Source organism: Ictidomys tridecemlineatus, chromosome X (assembly GCF_052094955.1).
Source record: "Ictidomys tridecemlineatus isolate mIctTri1 chromosome X, mIctTri1.hap1, whole genome shotgun sequence".
In the NCBI taxonomy this organism is placed as follows: Eukaryota; Metazoa; Chordata; class Mammalia; order Rodentia; family Sciuridae; genus Ictidomys; species Ictidomys tridecemlineatus.
This window is the reverse complement of record NC_135493.1, coordinates 57,734,483-57,756,088: the sequence shown is the minus strand read 5'-3', so window position 1 is coordinate 57,756,088 and position 21,606 is coordinate 57,734,483. Positions and strand designations below refer to the sequence as shown.

General features: G+C 37.3%; 1 protein-coding gene and 1 non-coding gene across 4 annotated transcripts in view; one reads left to right on the top strand and one right to left on the bottom strand.

Moving 5' to 3' along the window:
- Positions 1–21,606, bottom strand: part of Cenpi (centromere protein I) — a 76,466-nt gene that overhangs the window by 31,467 nt on the left and 23,393 nt on the right. For all 3 annotated transcript variants that reach the window (XM_040283570.2, XM_021720462.3, XM_078034487.1), the window contains exons 9-15: positions 17,714–17,803; positions 17,265–17,393; positions 16,857–17,024; positions 16,602–16,722; positions 15,198–15,289; positions 13,134–13,251; positions 12,980–13,044 (exon numbers count right to left, since the gene is read on the bottom strand). In XM_040283570.2, coding sequence (XP_040139504.1) covers positions 12,980–13,044; positions 13,134–13,251; positions 15,198–15,289; positions 16,602–16,722; positions 16,857–17,024; positions 17,265–17,393; positions 17,714–17,803 — 783 coding nt within the window. The remainder of the gene's footprint in view (positions 1–12,979; positions 13,045–13,133; positions 13,252–15,197; positions 15,290–16,601; positions 16,723–16,856; positions 17,025–17,264; positions 17,394–17,713; positions 17,804–21,606) is intronic.
- Trnaa-ugc (transfer RNA alanine (anticodon UGC)) lies at positions 13,751–13,823 on the top strand. Its single transcript has one exon. It is a non-coding gene; the product is annotated as a tRNA-Ala (tRNA).

Below are 21,606 nucleotides of genomic sequence, written 5' to 3'. Positions count from 1 at the left end.
CTGAAAGAATTGGTGTGTATTTTCATATGAATGATAACACTGAACAGGTAGTAAAAGTTATAAGCAATATAAATAAATCATATACACTGGGTTGGAAGGTGGTGGAGTAGAGGTGGCTACATTGTTAGATGCACCATGGCATGACACCAAAGTAGCAGGCATACAGTTTTTCAGTGAGGTGGGTGAAAGAGGGATTTCACTTAAGTGCTTAGGGACGCCGAAATTTCAGTACAGGAAACAAAGAAGAAAGCCTACTACCTGCAGCCGTTGTAACATACTCACCACAGACAAAGGGAGGGGAAGTAAAGGAAGCCACATTCCAAGCTGTCTTGTGCGGATAAACCTGAGATCAAAAACACTGCCTATGGGGCTTGGGCTGTGGCTCAGTGGTAGAGCACCTGCCTCTCATGTGTGAAGCGCTGGGTTCAATACTCAGCACCACATAAAAATAAATAAATATTGTGTCCACCTACAACTAATGCCTATGCTTATCTAACCCAAGAAACTGCACTATGTGCAGGTTCTTGAAAAGTACACTCAGGTGCTTAAATAAGTGAGCTCTGTGTCTCAATTGGTCATGGAGAGCTGACATGGGAGCCATTTTAGGAGAGTATGCTCCCAAGGCATCTGTGGGACTCAGGAGATAACACACACACACACACACACACACACACACAAAATATCCTGCAGGTGCCTATCGAGGGACCTAGGCAGTACCTGGCTGAACATGAGAAATGGCATTGGAGTATGGCATTGGACTAAACTCGGGGGGATTCTAGTCAGAAGGGCCAAGGGGAGTCTTCATGTCTGGTGGCTCACATGAGGGAATAGGGGTGAACACACTTAGGGACTAGTCTCCAGAAGGCTGTGCTCCTTGGGCAGCAGTGAGAAGAGGACTGGCCCATGATTAGCTTTCTTAGGAAGAAACCCACATAAGTGATCTGCTAAAGTCTAACCTTAGGAATGGAACAATCCTGTCTTTCCAAAAAAGGTACCATTCAACAAAGCCAAATTAGACCTGAAGCCCTGAGGAATGGAACCAGCTGTCCATGAATTGAGACCACTGAAACTGTGAGCTCTCAAATTAACTCTTCCTCCTCTACAGCTATGCTAATTGGGTCATTTTGTCACAGCAGTGATGAAATAGCTGACTAATACATATATCAAACAGCTTCAGTATTAGGCCACTTCAACAGGTAATTCAGAAAGCAACACAAAAACAGGAGGAGGTTAACATCCTCCACCCCTTGTTCTATCAATACATAGCTCAAAAAAATGGAAAGAAAGACTATTCGACGTAGACAAGGACCACCTATTCTGGTCAAATATTTTGACCAACTCAATGGAGAAGCTCTCTTCAATCTTCACCAAGATTTGGAGGGAAAAAAAAAAAAAAATATATATATATATATATATATATATATATATATATTGTTTTTAAATTTTTCTTTCTACTCCTTCCATGTATTTGTATGTATGTGTGTATATACATGTGTGGATGTGTGTGTGTGCATGCATGCAAGCATGTGAATTCTGGCTGTCCTGTTTCAGGGACATATATGAATATACTTATTTGTCTTTTTTTTCTCTCACATTCAGAATTTTAAAAAATGTAATTACCTTTTCCTAGCATTGTTGTGTGAAGGATTGGGTTCTTTAAACTGATATTATATGATTTTCATGTGTTTATTTCTCTTGTTTCTCTATCTTCTCCTGCTAAAGGCCAAATTCTATTGTTTTCCATTGTTCTCTCCCAAAACCTTGCTTCTATTATTTTCCCCCTCACTCTGTATAAAGATCACATGACATACTCTTCTGTATCCTGTTCACTTTCTGAAACTGTAGTCTTTTTTTTTTTTTAAAGAGAGAGTGAGAGAGGAGAGAGAGCGAGAGAGAATTTTTTAATATTTATTTTTTTTTTAGTTCTCGGCGGACACAACATCCTTGTTGGTATGTGGTGCTGAGGATCGAACCCGGGCCGCACGCATGCCAGGCGAGCGCGCTACCGCTTGAGCCACATCCCCAGCCCCGAAACTGTAGTCTTTTCTAACTTCCTAACAAAGTTCCTGTATTTTTACTCTCGTTCAGAACTAAATGGTTTATATAACTCCTGCCCCCACAATAAATGCTAACACCATCATTACTACTGTGGATGATCTAATTGATGCCTGCTATTTGCTTTAAAGGCAGACTAGTTCATGGTTATTGTTTTCACTGCTGATAATTGCTGAATCCACTCTTCCTTCTTCACCCATTGGCTTCTACCCATACATCAAAAACAGAGAGAAGAGGAACAATGGTTTTCTTGAGAAGCACTGATGTGACATTTGAGTGGTAAACTAAATAGTTGCTTTCTTCATGGAACATAAAACTATTGACAAACTAAACAAAAACAAAAACAACGAGGGAGAAGTCCCAGAACAAATAAAATAACTACACACAATAAAAGAGGTAGATCTCTGAAAACATGAGAAAAGAGGCAAACAAAATCTATAAACCCCCAATAAAGGATCCCACTGAGAGTAAGGTGGACAAATACCCAGAGAAAGATTATAAAAACTGATCCTTATAGGAAGGAATTAAGAGAGCAATTATAGGCCAGGTGTGGTGGTACATGCCTATAATCCCAGCAGTTCAGGAGGCTGAGTCAGGATGCTTATGAGTTCAAATCCAGTCTCAGCAATGGCAACACGCTTAGCAACTCAGTGCGACCCTGTCTCTAAAAAAATACAAAATAGGGCTGGGGATGTGGCTCAGTGGTTGAGTGCCCCCAAGTTCAATCCCTGGTACCAAAAAAAAAAAAAAAAAAACCCACAAAGAGAGAGAGAGACAGCAATTACAGTAGATAAAAGACCACATCAATAAACAAATAAAATAGTGAAAAGAAACCAAGCAGAACTCCTAGAATGAAAGACACAATCAAACAAATTAAAAGCTCACTCAAAGACATCACTAACAGATTAGACTACAAAGGAAATAGAACCTCAGCTGTCAAAGACAGAACTTTAGGCACTGAAGACAGGCTATATGAACTGAAGTACACAGAAGGCAGTAAAAGGGAAAAAAATTACAGAAAATATAAGAACTCTGGGACAACTTTAAAAGATCAAACCTGAGACTCACTCAGCTGAAAGAGAATAAGGAGATACAAAATAAAGGCCTAAAGGCATAAAGAACATTTTTCAATGAGATAGTTACAAAAAACAAAAAAAACAAAAAAAAAAAAAAAAAAAAAAAAAAACTTCTCCCATAACCAGAAATGAGATAGACATTCACATACAGGAAGCTTGAAAGACCCCAAATAGATGTAGTCAAATAAGAAGCCCGCCAAGACATATCATAATCAAAATGCCTAACAGAAAATAAGGAAAAGGGCCAATGCTGTGACCACTAGCACTGAGCCACCTACCACTGTTGCCTCATCTACCAATTGCAGCCACCTTAGGACACTTCAACCGCCACCATAGCCACCTCAACGTGGTAGCCTCCACCTTGGGGACACTTATCTGCCACAGCACTGCCCGCCACAGCACTGCATCTCTGAATGGGGTCACCCACTGTCACCACATGGCCCTTCCTCACTGCCCCATTTCTGAAAGCAATCACCTCCATCTTGGGACACTTCTGCCACATGGTGGAATACCTCTGCCACTACCATTGCCATCTCAAGCTGCAACAGCCTCCATCTTGGGACACCAGCCAGGGCCTAGAAGCCCAACATCAAGGTATCTACAGGTTTGCCACCACCATTGCCACCAACATATAGGGGCATGTCCACTTCAATCTAGTAACACCAGCCAGCGCCTGAAAGACCATCATCAAGGTACCTGCAGTTGTGCTAATAGCCACCATCTTGCTGCAGAGGCAGGAGAGAGTCTTGCACGGGGTTGGTAGATTGGAAGAGGGTGTGACAGCATCTAGCTTTTGCCTTTCATCTTGCCCACCCAACCAGTCTAGCACCCATCAGGATTCCACAGCTAACAAGAGCCGACACTTACTGGGACCCAACACCAGTCCAGTCACTGACTCCCAATCTGGCATCTACTGATCCCCTGGCCCCACCAGTTTGGCAATCAATAGGGCCCTCCAGCTCCCCAATCCCTAGTCCCCCAACCTCTCCCTAGCCACCAACCTGGCCCAACACTTGCAGCAATGTGACTGGCCCAGAGCTCTCAATGCCTGGTCCTGATCTGCCCAATACAGAACAGCTCTTCACAACAGACACACAGGTCCCAGTACTCAGCCATTAGGACCTCTAGAGAGAAAGATACCTAACTGGGAAGTCAGGGCAGGGGTGTGAGAGATACAATTTAGAGACTAAATTAGACACAGGAATTTTAGGGCCCACAAGCAACATAAGGGGCTAAGATCAGGCTCCTACATCACACAAGTGGACCCCAAAGGAGATTCCCAGGGTGCAGTCTTCCAATGGAGACTGGTGATTGCTATACCCTGCCTCAAAGAGTTCCGCCTCCAAGATCAATCCACCCACCAGTAACCCTCACATTCCTGAAGATGGAGATACCATCAAATTCCAGACAACCCCATCTATGAGATGAGAAGGGAAGCAGAGAAGATACTGAACTTCAATAGAAACAATTGTTTGATTTTCCTTAGATTTTTTTTTCTTTTTCTGGTTTTCACATCCACACCATTTTTAAATCAAGTACTTTTCATACATCAGGATACTGAGGACAGAGATGTCTGAATGGTATATTACAGTTTTGTTGTATATTCTTTAATTTTTACTTTTTTTCTTTTTATTCTTAATTTTTTCTTATTTTATTTATTTATGTTTACTCTTTCTCTATATTTTCCTGTCACTTATTGGTTCCCCAGATTCTCTTCTCTTTTTCTCCTGCAAACAGCAAACTTCTATTGATTCCTCCCTCCCTTTTCCTACAATCTAATACTTCTGTTTTCTCCTCCAACCTCATAAACATCACATCCTACAACAGCTCTGTTCTCTTCATCTACCATTAGAAATTGTAGAACCTTTTGCAAACATATTGCTTAGGCTGTAGGCAATACTTGAGCACAACATTTCTGTTTATTGCAACAAAACTATAAATGTCTGAATAGGAACTATTTGGTTTAAGGCTACATATTGTTTGCATTGAGTGCTGTTAATATTGATCTCCCCATGAAAGACAAAGTTTTGGAAACCTGCAGGGTGGAAACTATAATACCTTGGATCTGCACTGCTAGAGGGGAAGACACAAGAACATGAAAAAACAGGGGAAGAAAGTGCCCCAAACAAACCAAGATGGTATAATAATAGACTCTATTGAAATGACAGTAGAAGGGGTTGGGGTTGTGGCTCAACGGTAGAGCGCTCGCCTGGCACGTGCGAGGCACCGAGTTCGCTGCTCTAGCACGTGCGAGGCACTGAGTTCGCTCCTCAGCACCATATAAAATAAATAAATAAAATAAAGGTATTGTGTCCAACTACAACTAAAAAAAACTATTAAAAAAAAAGAAATGACAGTAGAAGAAATGTCAGAGGAGGACTTCAGAGTGTACATAGTTAAACTGATCTGCAAAGTAAAGGATGATATAAGAGGAAAAATACAGATAGCAAAAGATCATTTCAATGATGATATATAATCAACAAATTTATGAAAAAATGCTCAACATCTCTAGCAATTAGAGAAATGCAAATCAAAACTACTCTAAGATTTCATCTCACACCAGTCAGCATGGCACTTATCAAGAATACAAACAACAATAAGTGTTTGCGAGGATGTGGGGAAAAAGGTACACTCATATATTGCTGATGGGACTACAAATTGATGCAGCCAATATGGAAAGCAGTATGGAGATTCCTTGGAAAAATGGGAATGGAACCACCATTTGACCCAGCTATCTCACTCCTCATTTACACCCAAAGGACTTAAAAACAGCATACTACAGTGTTGCAGCCCCATCAATGTTTATAGCAGCACAATTCTCAATAGCTAAATTGTGGAACCAACCTAGATGCCCTTCAATAGATGAATGGATAAAGAAAATGTGGTATATATACACAATGATATATTACTTAGCATTAAAAGAGAATAAAATCATGGCATTTGAAGGTAAATGGATGGAGTTGGAGAATATTATGCTAAGTGAAGTTAGCCAATCCCAAAATAACAAAGGCCAAATGTTTTCTCTGATATGTGGATGCTGACCCATAATGGGGATGGGTGGGGAGCATAGGAGGAATGGAGGATAGATAGGGCAAAGAGGAGAGAGGGGAAGGGAGGGGACATGGGGGTAGGAAAGATGATGTAATAAAATGGATATCATTACCCTAAGTACTTGTATGAAGACATGTACTTGGTGTGACTTGTGAACAACCAGAGACATGAAAAATTGTGCTCTATATGTGTACTATAAATTGAAATGTATTCTGTTGTATTGAACAACAAATTAGAATAAATTTAAAATTTAAAAAATTCTGGAAAATCACATACAGAAACATATTTTTTAAAAAGTGCACCACAATCAAGTGGGGTTCATCCCAAGGATGTAAAGGTGGTTCAAGAGATGGAAATCAATCAACGTAATTCATCAAATGAATAGAATTAAAGACAAGAATCATATGATCAGGCCTGGGGTTGTGGCTCAGTGGTAGAGCACTCACCTAGCGCTTGTGAGACCCTGGGTTTCATCCTCAGCACCACATAAAAATAAATGAGTAAAATAAAGGTATTGTGTCCAACTACAACAACAACAACAACAACAACAAAAATCATATAATCATTTCAACAGATGTAGAAAAAGCACTTGACAAAATACAGCACCCCCTCAAGTTCAAAACTCTAGAAAATCTAGGGAAAGTAGGAACATAACTCAACATTGTAAAAGCTATCTACGCTAAGCCCAAGGGCAACATCATTCTAAATGGAGAAAAACTGGAAAAAGAAAGGGATGTCCTCTTTCACCACTTCTATTCAACATAGTTATGGAAACTCCAGCCAAAGCAATTAGACAGATGAAAGAAATCAAAGTGATATAAACAGGAAAAAAATTCAAACTATCACTACTTGCCCACAACATGATTCTATACCTAGAGGATCCAAAAAATATTTCACCATAAAACTTCTAGAACTAAAAAATGATTTCAGCAAAATAGCAGGATGTAAAATCAACACCCATAAATAAAATGCATTTCTACACATCAGTGATGAATTTTCTGAAAGAGAAATTAAAAAACTACCCCATTCACAATAGCCTCAAAAAAAAACAAACCCACAAAACACTTGAGAATCAATCTAACAAAAGAGGTTAAAAAATCTCTACAATAAAAACTACAGAACACTAAAGAAAAAAATTAAAGAAGACCTTAGAAGATGGAAAGATCTCTCATGTTCTCAGACAGACAGAGCTAATATTGTCAAAATGGCCATACTACCAAGAGCATTATACAGAGTTAATGCAATTCCTATTAAAATCCCAATGACATTTCTCATAGAAATAGAAAAAGCAGTCATGAAAAACATCTTGAAAAATAAGAGACCCAGAATAGCTAGAACAATCCTTAGCAAGAAGAGTGAAACAGGTGATATCACTATACCAGACCTTAAACTATACTACAGAGCAATAGTAACAAAAACAGAATGGTACTGGCACCAAAACAGACTTGTAGACCAATGGTACAGAATAGAGGACACAGAGACAAACCCACATAACTTCAGTTATCTTATATTAGACAAAGGCACCAAAAACATACATTAGAGAAAACATAGCCTCTTCAACAAATGATGCTAGGAAAATTAGAAATCCACATGCAAAACAAAATGAAATTAAACCCCTATCCCTCACCATACACAAAACTAACTTACAGTGGATCAAGACCTAGGAATTAGACCAGAGATCCTGCACCTAATAGAGGAAAAAGTAGGCCCCAAACTTTATCATGTCTGCTTAGGACCTGACTTCCTTAGCATGACTCCTAAAAACATAAGAAATAAAATCAAGAATCAATAAATGGTATGGATTCAAACTGAAAAGCTTCTTCTATGTAAAGGAAACAATCAATAACATGGAGAACCTACAAAATGGGAGAAAATCTTTACCACATGCACATTAGATAAAGCACGAATCTCCAGAATATATAAAGAATTTGAAAAATTTACCAAAAAAAAAAAACCCAATCAATAAATGGGCTAAGGAATTGGACACTTCACAGAAGATAGACAATCAATTAACAAATATATGAAAAAATGTGCAACATCTCTAGATGTTGAGAGCCACAGCCGAAGCGGCCGCAGCAAATTTCCAGCTGATTGGCTCACAGCGGCTCCAGCAAACTTCCAGCTGATTGGCTCCTCTGCGGTGATGCTCATTGGGCTGTTTCCCTGCCCTTTCAGACCACGGAGCTGCTCATTGGGGGGGGACTTTTGGCTCGGCCCATGCAACCCAGCCAATCGGCCTCAAGAGCAGGAGGAGTGGGGGTTGAGAGGCTCCCTGGAAGCCGGTGGTGGCAGTTGGGCTCTGAGGGAATTCCTGAAGAGTTCGTGTGGTGCGGTGTGTGTGTACTAAAAATAAAGTTCGTTTCTGATTGACAAGTGGCTCGTGAATTGTTCCCAGCCAGACTGCAGCATCTAGCAATTAGAGAAATGCAAATCAAAGCTACTCTAAGATTTCCTCTCACTCTAGTCAGAATGGTAATTATCAAGAATACAAGTATCAAGTGTTTGCAAGGATATGGGGGAAAAGGTAGACTCGAACATTGCTGGTGGGACTACAAATTGATGCAACCAATCTGGAAAGCAGTATGAAGATTCCTTAGAACACTTGGAATGGAACCACCATTTGACCCAGCTATCCCACCCCTTGGTCTATATCCAAAGGACTTAAAATCAGCATAAATTCACAATAGCAGGTAAATTCACAATAGCTAAACTATGGAACCAACCTCGATGCTCTTCAACAGATGAATGGATAAAACAATGTCATATATAGACAATGAAATATTACTCAGACTTAAAAAAAATGAAATTATGACATTTCCAGGTAAATGGATGAAGCTGGAGAATATCATGCTAGGCGAAATAAGCCAATCCCATAAAACCAAAGGCCAAATGTTTTCTCTGATATACAGACACTGATCCATAATGGGGCGGGGGTGGCTAGGGAAGGTTGGAGGAACTTTGGATTGGGCAGAGGGGAGGGAAAGAGGGGAGGGAGAGAAGGGAGGGAGAGAAGGGAGGGGATGTGGGGTGTAAAGGGTGGTAGAATGAGATGAACATTATTATCCTATGTACACGTATGATTGCACAAACAGTGTGACTCTGCATCGTGTACAACCAGATAAATGAGAATTTGTGTTCCATTTGTGTATAATGAGTTGAAAAACATTCTGCTATCATGCATAACTAATTAGAACAAATTTTAAAAAAAACTGTCAGCCAAAGTTACTACACCCAGCAAAAGTCAATTTTAAATTCAAGGAGGAAATAACTTTCTTCAACAAGAATAAATTTAAAAAATTCATGAGGACCATATCAGCATTAAAAGAATACTCAAAGATAAATTGTATACAGAGGAACTAAAAAATAATTCCCAAAGTCCACAAAGACGTTCAATAGAAGAATAATTCAGTAAATGAGAATCAAGACAGGATAAAATATAGCAAAAAAATAAATGGAGAAAAACACAAACATATGCATACTAACGCTGAATGTTAATGGTCTCAACTCTCCAATTAAAAGACACAGATTAACAGAATGGATCACAAAACAAGATCTGATTATATGCTGTTTACAAGAGACTCATAGGCAAAGACATCGACGTGCTGAAGAAGGTAAAAAGCGAGTAGAAAAACTATTCCAGGCATCTGGTCCAACAAATCAAGGAGTAGTAGCTATTCTCATATCAAACAAAGCAGATTTCAAGCAAAAATTAATCAGAAGAGACAAAGGTCACTATGTCCTAGTAAAGGGAAATCCAATAAGAAGATATAACCATAGTAAACATTTATGCCTCAAATGTCAACAAACCCAATTACATGAAAAAATATTCCATGACATTAAATTCCACATAGACCCCGACACAATAATACTGGGGAATTTCTATACACTCTTATCACAAAAGACATCTCATCAAAACAAAAAAAAAAATCAATAAATATATTTCCAACCTAAACACTATAAGTCAAATGGACCTAATAGACATCTTCAGAATATTCCACCCCAAAACTGCTTAATTTACCTTTTTTTCAGCTGTACATGGGACATTTTCCAAAATATATCATACTCTAGGCCACAAAGCAAATCTTAGAAAACATAAAAAACTGATCTAATCCCATGTATCCTATCACATCATAATGGAATGAAGCTAGAAATCAACAGCAAGACAAATAATAGAAACTATACAAACACATGGAGATTAAACAAAATTTTCTTAAATGAAGAATGGATCTAAGAAATGAGAATAGAAATCAAGAAATTGTTAGAGACAAACACAAAGGTAAAACATACCAAAATCTCTGGGACAGCATGAAAACTGTCCTAAGAGAATTCATAGACACTACTGAGTGTCTACATTAAAGAATTTGCAAGAGTCCAAGTAAATAAGCTTATGCTCCACCTTAAGCTCTTAGAAAAAGAACAACTGGGGCTAGGATTGTGGCTCAGTGGTAGACCGCTCACCTAGCATGTGGAAGACCCTGGATTCGATCCTCAGCACCACAGAAAAATAAATAAATTAAATAAAGGTATTTTGTCCATCTACAACTAAAAAATAAATATTTTTTTAAAAAATAAAGAAAAAGAACAAACCAACCCCCAAACCAGAAGACAAGAAATAATTAGGATCAGAGCCAAAAATCAATGAAATTGAGAATACAAATGATCAATGTAACAGAGTTAGTTCTTTGAAAAAATAAAATTGACAAGCCTTTAGCCAAACTAACCAAAAGAAAGAGTAAGCAGCAAATAATAGGATCAAGGATGAAAATGGACCTATCACTGCAGAACCCTCTGAAATCCAGAGAATTATCAGAATCTATTTTGAAAATGGATGGTAAATGGATGAAAATGGAGTATAATGTCATGCTAAGTGAAATAAGCCAAACTTAGAAACTTAAAGGTCAAATGTTTTATCTCATATGCAGAAGGTAGAATAAAATAAAGGAAAAGGGAAGGGAAGGATAAAATGATACGAAATAACAGATGAGAGAAAAGAAGTCTACTAGAGTAGAGTAAGGAGAATGAGAGGGGAGGGAGAACAGGAGGGAAAAGTGGGAGGGTCATGAACCAAAATTGATTTCTATGCATGTATGAGTTTGTCAGGATGAATCCATCTATTATATATAACTATAAAACTCTAATTTAAAAAAAATCAAATTTTAAGAAATAATATATGATTCATTTATGACAAATGCTAATCAGAAGACATTTTTCCTATAACATTAAGTGATTTAAATGAAAATAAGTTGTAAAAGAAATACTACTTATGTTATCACTTTTTTGGAAGTGAAATAACCATTCTTGAAGAAAGTGCCTCAACTCATCCAGGAAGAGGTCTTGAAAGTCACAGTGGTCTTTTTGGAGACCACCCCAAAAATAGTAACACATTTAATTTTATCAAATAAGATTTGAAGAATTTTATTAGCAGAAAATGACTAAAGTATAAATACACAATATGAATGTCCCAAGGAGTTTGTTTGCTTTGGTCACTATATGCTGTTTACATATTCCCAGTGTTAACAAGAGTGCCTAGTATATAGTGGTAACATGGCTTCCTGGCTGCTAACCTGCAAAGCTGTCCTACTTGTCCCTACCAAGAAGTGGCAGCAGAGCAGGAAAGTGGAGTGGCAGCCCAGGTTGGTTGGAGTGTGGGTGGCAAGCACAGCCTGTAGCTACATGGAGCCCACCGTGCAGGCATGATGGTCCTAAGTGCTGAAAGCCGAGGCACACCAACCTGTCATGCTTTGGCAGACAGGCCTGGGCATGGTTCAGACACCTGTGGTTCAGACACCTGCTGCCAGAAGCCCACTCCACATGGCACTGCAGCCTCAAATCTGCAAGCATAGATCATCCCACAACTTTAACTTCCTCCATCCTAAAGTCCAGCGAGAAAATGGAAGTGGGGCAAACCTGAATGGAATTTGAGACTTGAGAGTTTCTAATTAGCATAAGTTTGGATCAATAGTAGTGATCTAAGTGTTATATAAACCTCTAGACTAGCACATTCAGATGGAGAAAACCTGCTATTTGTCCCCTCTTGCACTACAAGAGTTCTGTTCCTATTTCTATTCTTCACTAAATCCTACTCTTACACTCACTCATCCTGGTCTGTGGATTTCATTCTTCAAATTCATGAGACAAGAACCCAGAAAGAAGAAACTAATGGTGAGCTACTGGGGTCTGCTGAAACACTGGAGAGCATGACCCACCATTAATAGCTGCAGTATTTTTCCACTGCAGAGGCCTGCAACCTTACACAGACCCCACCCACCATCAGAAGGATTCGAGTTTCATCTCAAAAATTCGGTTTCAGTGGATGCTCAATGAATATTTGTGAAATGAATTAAGCATTATCTACAAAAACACAAACCACAACAATCAAACTAAGTACAGTTGAGTACTTCCCAGTTTGTTTTTATTAATATACATTTGCAGGATAAGAATATGGCTCAGTGGTAGAGCACTTGCCTAGCATGTGTGAGGCCCTAGGTTCAATCCCCAGTTCTAATGATGATGAAGATGATGATAATGATGATGATGATGATAATAATAGTACACATTTGCCACATTCATTCACTTTGTCATTTGCTACAAATGGAAACAATCCAGGAAAAATATATAAGATGAAACATTAAAAGCAGAAAATTCTGTTAACTTTGAATTGAGTAATTTAATACTTCAAAGTCCAGATTCAAGAGAATCACTCAAAAAAATCAGTGCTATAATATCAATTTAGAATTGTGTACTACTGGTAATAAACAATACCTCTTACTGAGATTAAGCAGGACATTTTTTTTTACCTTGAAATAAATGGTTGATGTAAAGAAGAGCTGTGCTAGATGATCAAAAAGAAGTGGCTTCACCTCTAGGAATTAAAAAAAAAAAAGCATATTAAAGATCCTTTAAATTCATATTATATTGAATTAAATGACTCCAAGTTTTCATGATACGTACCTGAAAAACTACTAAAAGGAATCCAGCTCACAAGCTGAAGGAACTGTGACCGACAACAGAGGCCATCCCAGAGAGGAAGGCTCTTATAGAGGAATGCTTCACAGGAATAAAACCCCTCCTAAAATACAAGTCGATAGCAAACCTTACATGGAACTCTTAATCATAATTACTCTCTAGGAAACCAGCTTATTTTTGTTTTGTGCTATGGTTGTTTCACTTTAAGACAAATTTTTTTGTCATCAATATAATAAAGGTCAGACTTGGGATATACTACATTTGGTAGAGTCCTTGCCTTGCATGCATAAGGCCATGAGTTCAACCCCTAGGACCACACACACACACACACACACACACACACACACACACACACACACACATAAAATAAAATAAAATAAAATAAATAAATATAAATATAAATAAATAAATATATATATAATATAAAAGTCTTAGGCACCATAAGTGCTAATAAAAAGGATGAGGTGATTAGTATTTAGATACATTACCATCTTTATCAATAGTTTTTAAGCACTATAAAATGTTATAAATTAGAAAGAAGGTAAAAAGTCAAATAATGGAATATTTAAATTTATTTTTAGGTATTGATGGACTTTTGGGCTGGGGATATAACTCAGTTGGTAGAGTGCTTGCCTTGCATGCACAAGGTCCTGGGTTCAATCCCCAGCACCACCACCACTAAAAAAAAAAGATATTGATGGACTTTTATTTTATTCATTTGCTTTTTATATGCAGCGCTAATAATCGAACCCAGTGCCTTACACATGCTAGGCAAGCACTCTACCACTGAGCTACTATTCCAGTCCCAAATAATGTAATATTTTTAAGGATAAATGAAATTTATTATTTGAGTACATACAATATAACTTGAATAGTCAATAAAATGTGTACAATGTTATATAATAGGGTAAGAATTTCATTAGGGGCCATAGACCAAATCCAAACTCTGAGTAGCCCCATCTGGAAAAGCCCAAGAGTCTAGGATGCTTACATTTCCACCAAAATAAAGACCCAGTGTTTCCCTTTTTTCATTTGAGGCTTAAGTACTGGCATTCACGAGGACTCTATCCCAAACCTTATTTTCATGACATGAAATCTCTGGGGAATCTCATCCATATGAAAGTCAAAATGCCACCTTTATCATGAGGAGTCCTAAATTTTTATCTTTAGCCCTAATCTCATTTCTGAGCTCTTGACTTAATCTAACTGCCTATTGGATATGACCTCTTAGATATCCCAAGGCATCTCTTAAACCAAACTCATCTTTTCTTCTGAGCCTGCTCATCCTATATTCCTTTTCTCAATGAAGACCATCCAACCTTCCTAGCAGGAAAACCAAAACTCAACCTAGATTGCTCTTTTTATCCTACCATAGTTCATACCCAATTTCAAACTAAATGGTTTCATACCCTAAGATTTACTGAACAAACTTTGAGCATCTCTTTCAAATTAGGTACCAAGTAGAACATTAAAAAAAGTTAGACATAGTTATTGCCTTCTGGGAGCTCATAATATGTGGGAAAATGGATACTAAAAATACCATGACAGAGGTAAGAACAGGGAGAAATGGGGCATGTAAAACAAGTAGCTAATCCAGACTTGGATGATGCGTGAAGGCTTTGGGATGGCAATGATATCTATAACACAGCTTACAATACAAGTCAGAGTTACCCAAGCTAAATAGACCATTTTCTATAACATATTTGATACTCAAAAAATGTTTACTGCTATCAAGAACACAAATAGTGACCCTATGTGATTCACTTTATCAGCTAATTCAATTAGTTGTATGCATTCAATGATATCTTCAGTTTTTCTCTTGAATCATAGATAGCCTTTCCCTTTTATTTGAATAATGTAAATTCTTTCTTCAAATCCAACAGAGCAAAGATAAACATCAGTCCACCTCAGCTCTATTTACAGTGAATTTCATATTGAGCAAATGTTGCTTACAAAAGATGTCAGGTATTAAAGAAAAGTTTTTGACGGACATCTAAATAAATTTTAGTGAAGAGTGGTGGAGTGTGCAGAAAACAAGTGGAATCTTACCTGTAGGAAGCACTGTGCCCTGATGATAGTGTCCAGGAAGTTGGTAAAGTCTTTTCCGTGTTCATAATTATTCACCTTATACCAAATACATTCTAGATCACAAATAGTGAAAATAAGCATATGGTTGCATAATAATAAAAACCATACAAAATATTATTATCACTACTCTGAAATGACAAATAAATGACACATTTAAAAATTTGTCTCACATTCTAGACAACTCACACTATAGACTGTAACAGGAATGTGGAGGTGATAATAAAATGCTCCTCAAAAACATGGCTGCTTAGGGGAAGGCTTTTTATGAAAAAAAAAACAGTAAAAATCCATATATAATGTATGTGATTAGCTTTATGTCACACAGTAATCCAAGAAACTATTAATGTACAGATTAAAAGTTTGAGAATACACTAAGCTTAAATTAGGGTTCACTGGATATAATCTACATGTGGTAACAATTAACTATTTGGACATCTAATATATTACATCATGTCCTTTCTAAAGAAAGCCTCTGAGTAGAAGAATTAGCCTGGAACTGACTAAAACTGACTTTAAATACTTAAAGAGTCAGAAGTTGCTTATCCTGGAAAGAAACACAGTCATTCTGGTAAACAGAAAGACTATCTCTAGAAAAATATTTCCTTTTGAAGGAATGAAATGATCAGGTTCTACTATGTCCTAGATGAAAGACTTCTCACTGCCCTTTCCTTTAATCCTATAATTAAGAAATCTTTTAATGACAAACCTGTCTTCCATATATGCTGGTGGCAAAAAAGGGATATTCTAGTTGTCAGATATGAACATTGTGGTTATCAGAAAGAATTTCTATTGTAAAATAATAATTTGACATTCTAGATTATACATTAGTGTCCTCTGGTTTATTAGTTTTATTAACCTAATATTCTCACTAGGGGCTGGAGATGTGGCTCAAGCAGTAGCGCGCTCGCCTGGCATGTGTGCAGCCCGGGTTCGATCCTCAGCACCACATACAAAGATGTTGTGTCCGCCGATAACTAAAAAATAAATATTAAAAATTCTCTCTCTCTCCCTCTCTCTCTCTCTTTCTTCAAAAAATAAAAATAAAAAAAATAATATTCTCACTAATGGCAAGTTTCTGGGTTTGCAAGGAAAAGGAGGCCTTGGATTGTGATGGGCATCAAAGTAGAGGCAATCAGCGAGTTCTGGTAGCCATCCAGCAGGATTTCTTTAACACCCCTACTTTCTTATTGACTTGAAATTACAACAGAAGTATTTATGGTTTGAATATATGATTACCAGAGAAACGATTACAGCCTATGAAGTCTCTTCTTGTCTAGAATTTGGCACCCTTATAAAAGAAACTCATTTGAAAACTATCTTGTTCTGTTCTTATTTACTTAATGTTTTTAAAGTGTTAATTCTTACCTTCTTGTAATGTTTGACTCAACCAGTGATAGAGCCTCAATAAAATCGACTCATCTCTGACACAGTTAATATAGTGAAGTAGCAGAGAGTTGTTCAGCACTGAGCCTATCTGAGAAGGCAGCTATAAAGATAAAACAGCTAGTCAGCAGTTAGTATATAAAAAGTGGGTCATGGCAACAAGGAAATCATCATATATGGAATACACAACAAAAATAAAAGCCATGAAAGTCAAATAGAAAATGCAGATAAACATACCTCTAAGCAATGAATGTTTTGTAAGAGTTGAGGGAAGTTTTGAAGCTGTTCTAGTGGAAAGGATCTATTGTGACTGAGACAATCAGAAAGACTCATCTCTTTTTTTCCACATTCTTTAGTATAGCTACCAGAATTTAGCACAGGTATAACTGAGTGAGAATTCAATTTCTAAAGGAAAAAGATAATAGAACAATCTATCAATGAACTAAACAGACTATAAATTACAAGTATAAAATCGGTTGTTAAGGTGTTTTAATTAAAGCAGTCTGAATGTAGTTTCCATAGTATCCTGCATAAATAAAATGGATTTAAATTTAAATCTATATAATCTCCTCCAATATCTGATTGGTTATTATTTGGATTTTATAAAAGAAAGGCACACAAGTCATTTGGGGTACAGATACTTACTCTTTTTAGAGGACGGACATTAGCTGAACCCAATACCAGTTTTAGAGGTTCTGGAAAAGGTTGCTGATTTCTTAGCCTCATAGCAAGTAGAGCTGAATTCCACATATTCTCTGAATTCTTAAAATAGATCTATAATTTTGGGTGTAAAGTACAATGAAATGGGTACTGGTAAGTTGGAGAAACATAAACTATAAAATTCTTCATTAACTGAAAGCATATTAATTATGATTTTGTTCCCACACAAATCCATTTAATGTGTTTTCCTAATCAAGAATCTATTAAATGCACCAAATGGAACAACACAAAATCCCTAATAAAACTTTCCCCTAATAGTACTATAACACTAGATATCTAAACAGTAAGCAATAAATATTTTAGCCCAAATCTGTAAACTTCTAAAAATAATATATTTCAATTTCCATATGACTTTTTTCTCCATAATCCCTTACCTTCTTCCTTACAGGCAGAGATACAGAAATCAAAGTAGGAACAAAGAACTTATATAGTGACAACAAAGCCTGGAGATGAGGCTGCATTCCCTGAAATAAAATAAGAATTTTCCATTTTCAATTTTGTGGCCAGTAAGAAATTGAGGAAACAAGTACCAAGAAGAAGAAAAATTAATAATAAAATTAGATTAAACAGATATTCAGATTGCAATTTTACTATGATATAACTATAGAAAGATGCTACAGAAAATAAAGGAATAAGTAACCACATATTTGAATCAACCATCATAAAACAAACTTCTCCAACCTGAGAACTTCTATTTTATGACCTTTCTGCCTGTTCTACTTCTTCCTTGTTATTTTTCTCTCCTCTTCCTATTTTATCTTCTTCCCTCCCATATCTTAGTCTTGCCTGTCATACTTGCTAGTATAACATGGCTTATTCTCACTGGTAACATATTCAGGACTTAGTTTACTCATCTATGATTCAGACATCAAGGAGATGGGTTCTAAAAGGGAAGCCAAGGAAACAGAAGAAATATTAATATAATGCCTGATTATCATAAATCCTGGAAAACTGACTAGAAAAATCTCAAAATTGGTTTGCAAGTGTCAAGCAACTTGATATTACAAAAAAGTCTTAACAAACACACTAACTTTACAATGAAAGAAATCATTACTGCTAGATACCAGATATCCAGAAAAATCATATCACTAAAATGAATCCAGAAAGGTAACCACATTGTTTTAGTACATTAAAATTTATTTTAATACTGTACAAAGGCAGCAAATAGGCATTAGAAATACAGCACAGAAGTGTATCACTTAATGATGGGGGTATATTATGAGAAGTGCATTGTTAGGTGATTTTGTCATTGGAACATCACAGAATGTACTTACACAAACCATAAATGGTACAGTCTACTACATACATCCTATATGATACATACCATTATATGTGCAGCCTATTGTTGAAGAAAATGTTATGAGGCATACAATAATTCCTATTTTATAAAAGCCTCGTAAAATTAAGTTTATTTAAAGTCTTTTATGTTTGTGTGTGTGGTACTGTGGATTGAACCCAAGGGTACTCTACCAGGCCTTTTTATTTTTTATTCTGAGACAGATTTTCACTAAGTTGCCTAGGAGGGTCTCAAATTTGCAATCCTGATACCTTTAGCCTCTTGAGTAACTGGGTTTAGCTACCACCATGCCTGGCTAAAAATTGCTTTTTAAAAATCTTTTATTTTTTATTTAACACAAATTAATTGGGTTCAGTGTGATCTTTCCATATATGCGTACAGCTTGCACTGGTCAAATCCAACCTCCCTTTATCCAACCTCTAAAATCCCTCTATTAATTTCTTTCCTTTTTTTTTCTTGATACTAGGGATTGAACCCAGGGACACTTAATCACATCCCCAGCACCACCTCCCCTTTTAAAATTTTATTTACAGACAGGGTCTCACTGAATTGCTTAGGGCCTAAGTTGCTGAGTCTTGCTTTGAACTTGTGATCCTCCTGCTCAGCCTCCCGAGCCACTAGGATTACAGGTATGTACCACCACACCCAGGAATGCAGAGATCTTTTAATTAAACTTATATTTGTTTATTAAAAAGTTAACATTTAAGGGGTTGGGGATGTAGCTCAGTGGTAGAGAATTACCTAGCACAAGCAAGGCCCTGGGTTCAATCCTCAGTACCACATAAAAATAAATAAATAAATAGAGGTATTGTGTCCAACTACAAATATATATGTGTATATATATATATATATACATATATACATACATACACATATATATATTTTAAAAAGTTAACATTTAAAAAGTAGGAGACTTTCAATTCAATATGGCATACTGAACATATGTGATTAACTCTAAGGTCCTACCAAAGTGCCATTAAGAACACAGTAAAGGAATGAAAAAGGCATAAAGCACAAGTTCAAGGAGAACAAAAGAAGAGGCAACAGTACAGGAGAGACCTAAACAAGATTTTGGAACCTAAAATAAAGATAGGCAAATAGTAAAAAGTTAACAGAACAGATAGTATAAAATTAAGGCACCAACACAAAAAGCCTCAAAGGAAGCTGATTAATATTTGTGAACTTCCAGAAAGGCTCAAGATTTTGAAGGACTAGATACCTCTGAAAAGTAGAGTTTCAAGAAGACAGAAAATAGGATCACTTGAAAGCCTACAAAAGAAGCAGTTACTCTGGGCACAGTGGCACACACCTGTAATCCCAGCGACTCAGGAGGCCGAGACAGGAGGACTACAAATTCAAAGACAGCCTCGGCAATGGCAAAGCACTAAGCAACTCAATGAGACCCTGTCTCTAAATAAAATACAAAAAGGGCTGGGGATGCGACTCAGTGGTTGAGTGCCCCTGAGTTCAATCCCAGGTACCAAAAAAAAAAAAAAAAAAAAAAAAAAAAGCAGCAGATGTTAGAATCCAAATTCCTTCACCATTCCGGTAAAACATTAGTGTTTCACTCCCTGAAGATGAAGCAGGACTTATATTCCAGCACATCTAAGGGAGAATACCAAGACCAACCACTCTTTGCTCCTTCCTACTGCTTAGGTCCCAAGTGCCAACAGCCAGGTTTATACCCCTATGATGGTTAATTTTATGTATCAATTTGGCTGTTCATGAGATGCCCAGGTATTTTTGGGCGTTTCTGAGGGTGTTCTGAATGAAATTAACATTTAACTAGGAAAACTTTAAAGCAGATTGTCTTCTATAATGTAGATGGATCTTGTAATGATCAATTGAAGGCCTGAATAGAACAAGAAGACCAATCTCCCTGAGACACAGAAACTTTTCCAGCAGACTACTTTCAGATTTCTTTTGAACCATCAACTCTTCTGAGTTCTATAGCCGACTGTCTTTGAACTCACTGCAAACACCTGCTCTCCTGAGTCTCCAGCCTGCTGGCCTACCATATCCTACTGATTTTGGACATGCCATCCTCCATAACCATATGAATCAATTCCTTATAACACACCCCCAACCACACACACCCCCACCCACACACACCCCACCCCCACCCCACACATACCCTATTGGTTCTTTTTCTCTGGAGAACCCTAGAACCCCCAAGCAGGAAACAGGATAATATCTCTCTGGGAAAATTGGCACAATCATCAGGGAGGCTCCCCCATGAGACATCAAGATGCTACAACGAAAAAGTCCTGCTCATGCACAGAAGTTTTTTCAATCACCATTTTAGTGCTACTATTAAATATAAACAAATAAGCTTTACCAATTATTTGAGAAAAACCCACTATGATGAAAGTCAGACCAAATAAGAACTATGAGGAGGGCTGGGGTTGTGGCACAGTGGTAGAGTGCTTGTCTGGCATGTGCGAGGACCTGGGTTCAATCCTCAGCACCACATAAAAATAAATAAAGATATTTGTGTCCAACTATAACTAAAAAACAATTTAAAAAAAAAAAGAACTACAAGGAAACAGAAACAGAGCTGACATCAGATATAGTGGTACACACCTATAATTCCAACTGCTTGGGAAGCTGAGGCAGGAAGATCACCGTTTAAAGACAGCCTCAACATCTTAGTGAGACCCCATCTCAAAATAAAATTAAAAAGCACAGAGGACATCACCTAGTGGTAGTGTCCCTGATCTTAAAAGGGGGGAAAAAGAAAGAAAACTGGAAACAGAAGGGAAAAAAAGCACAGCCCAAAGTACATACACAAAGAATCATGCCTTGGTTGAGGGAAAATCCCAGAAACTACCCTCATCAACCCTTACGATGAAATCTAATACCCCTTCTTATTCCAAAGATCACTTTCAACACAGCCCAGTTTATGAGAGAGAATAACATGCTTGCTCTACTTCCCACCATTAATGCCTATCATCAGAAAGGTAATTACTG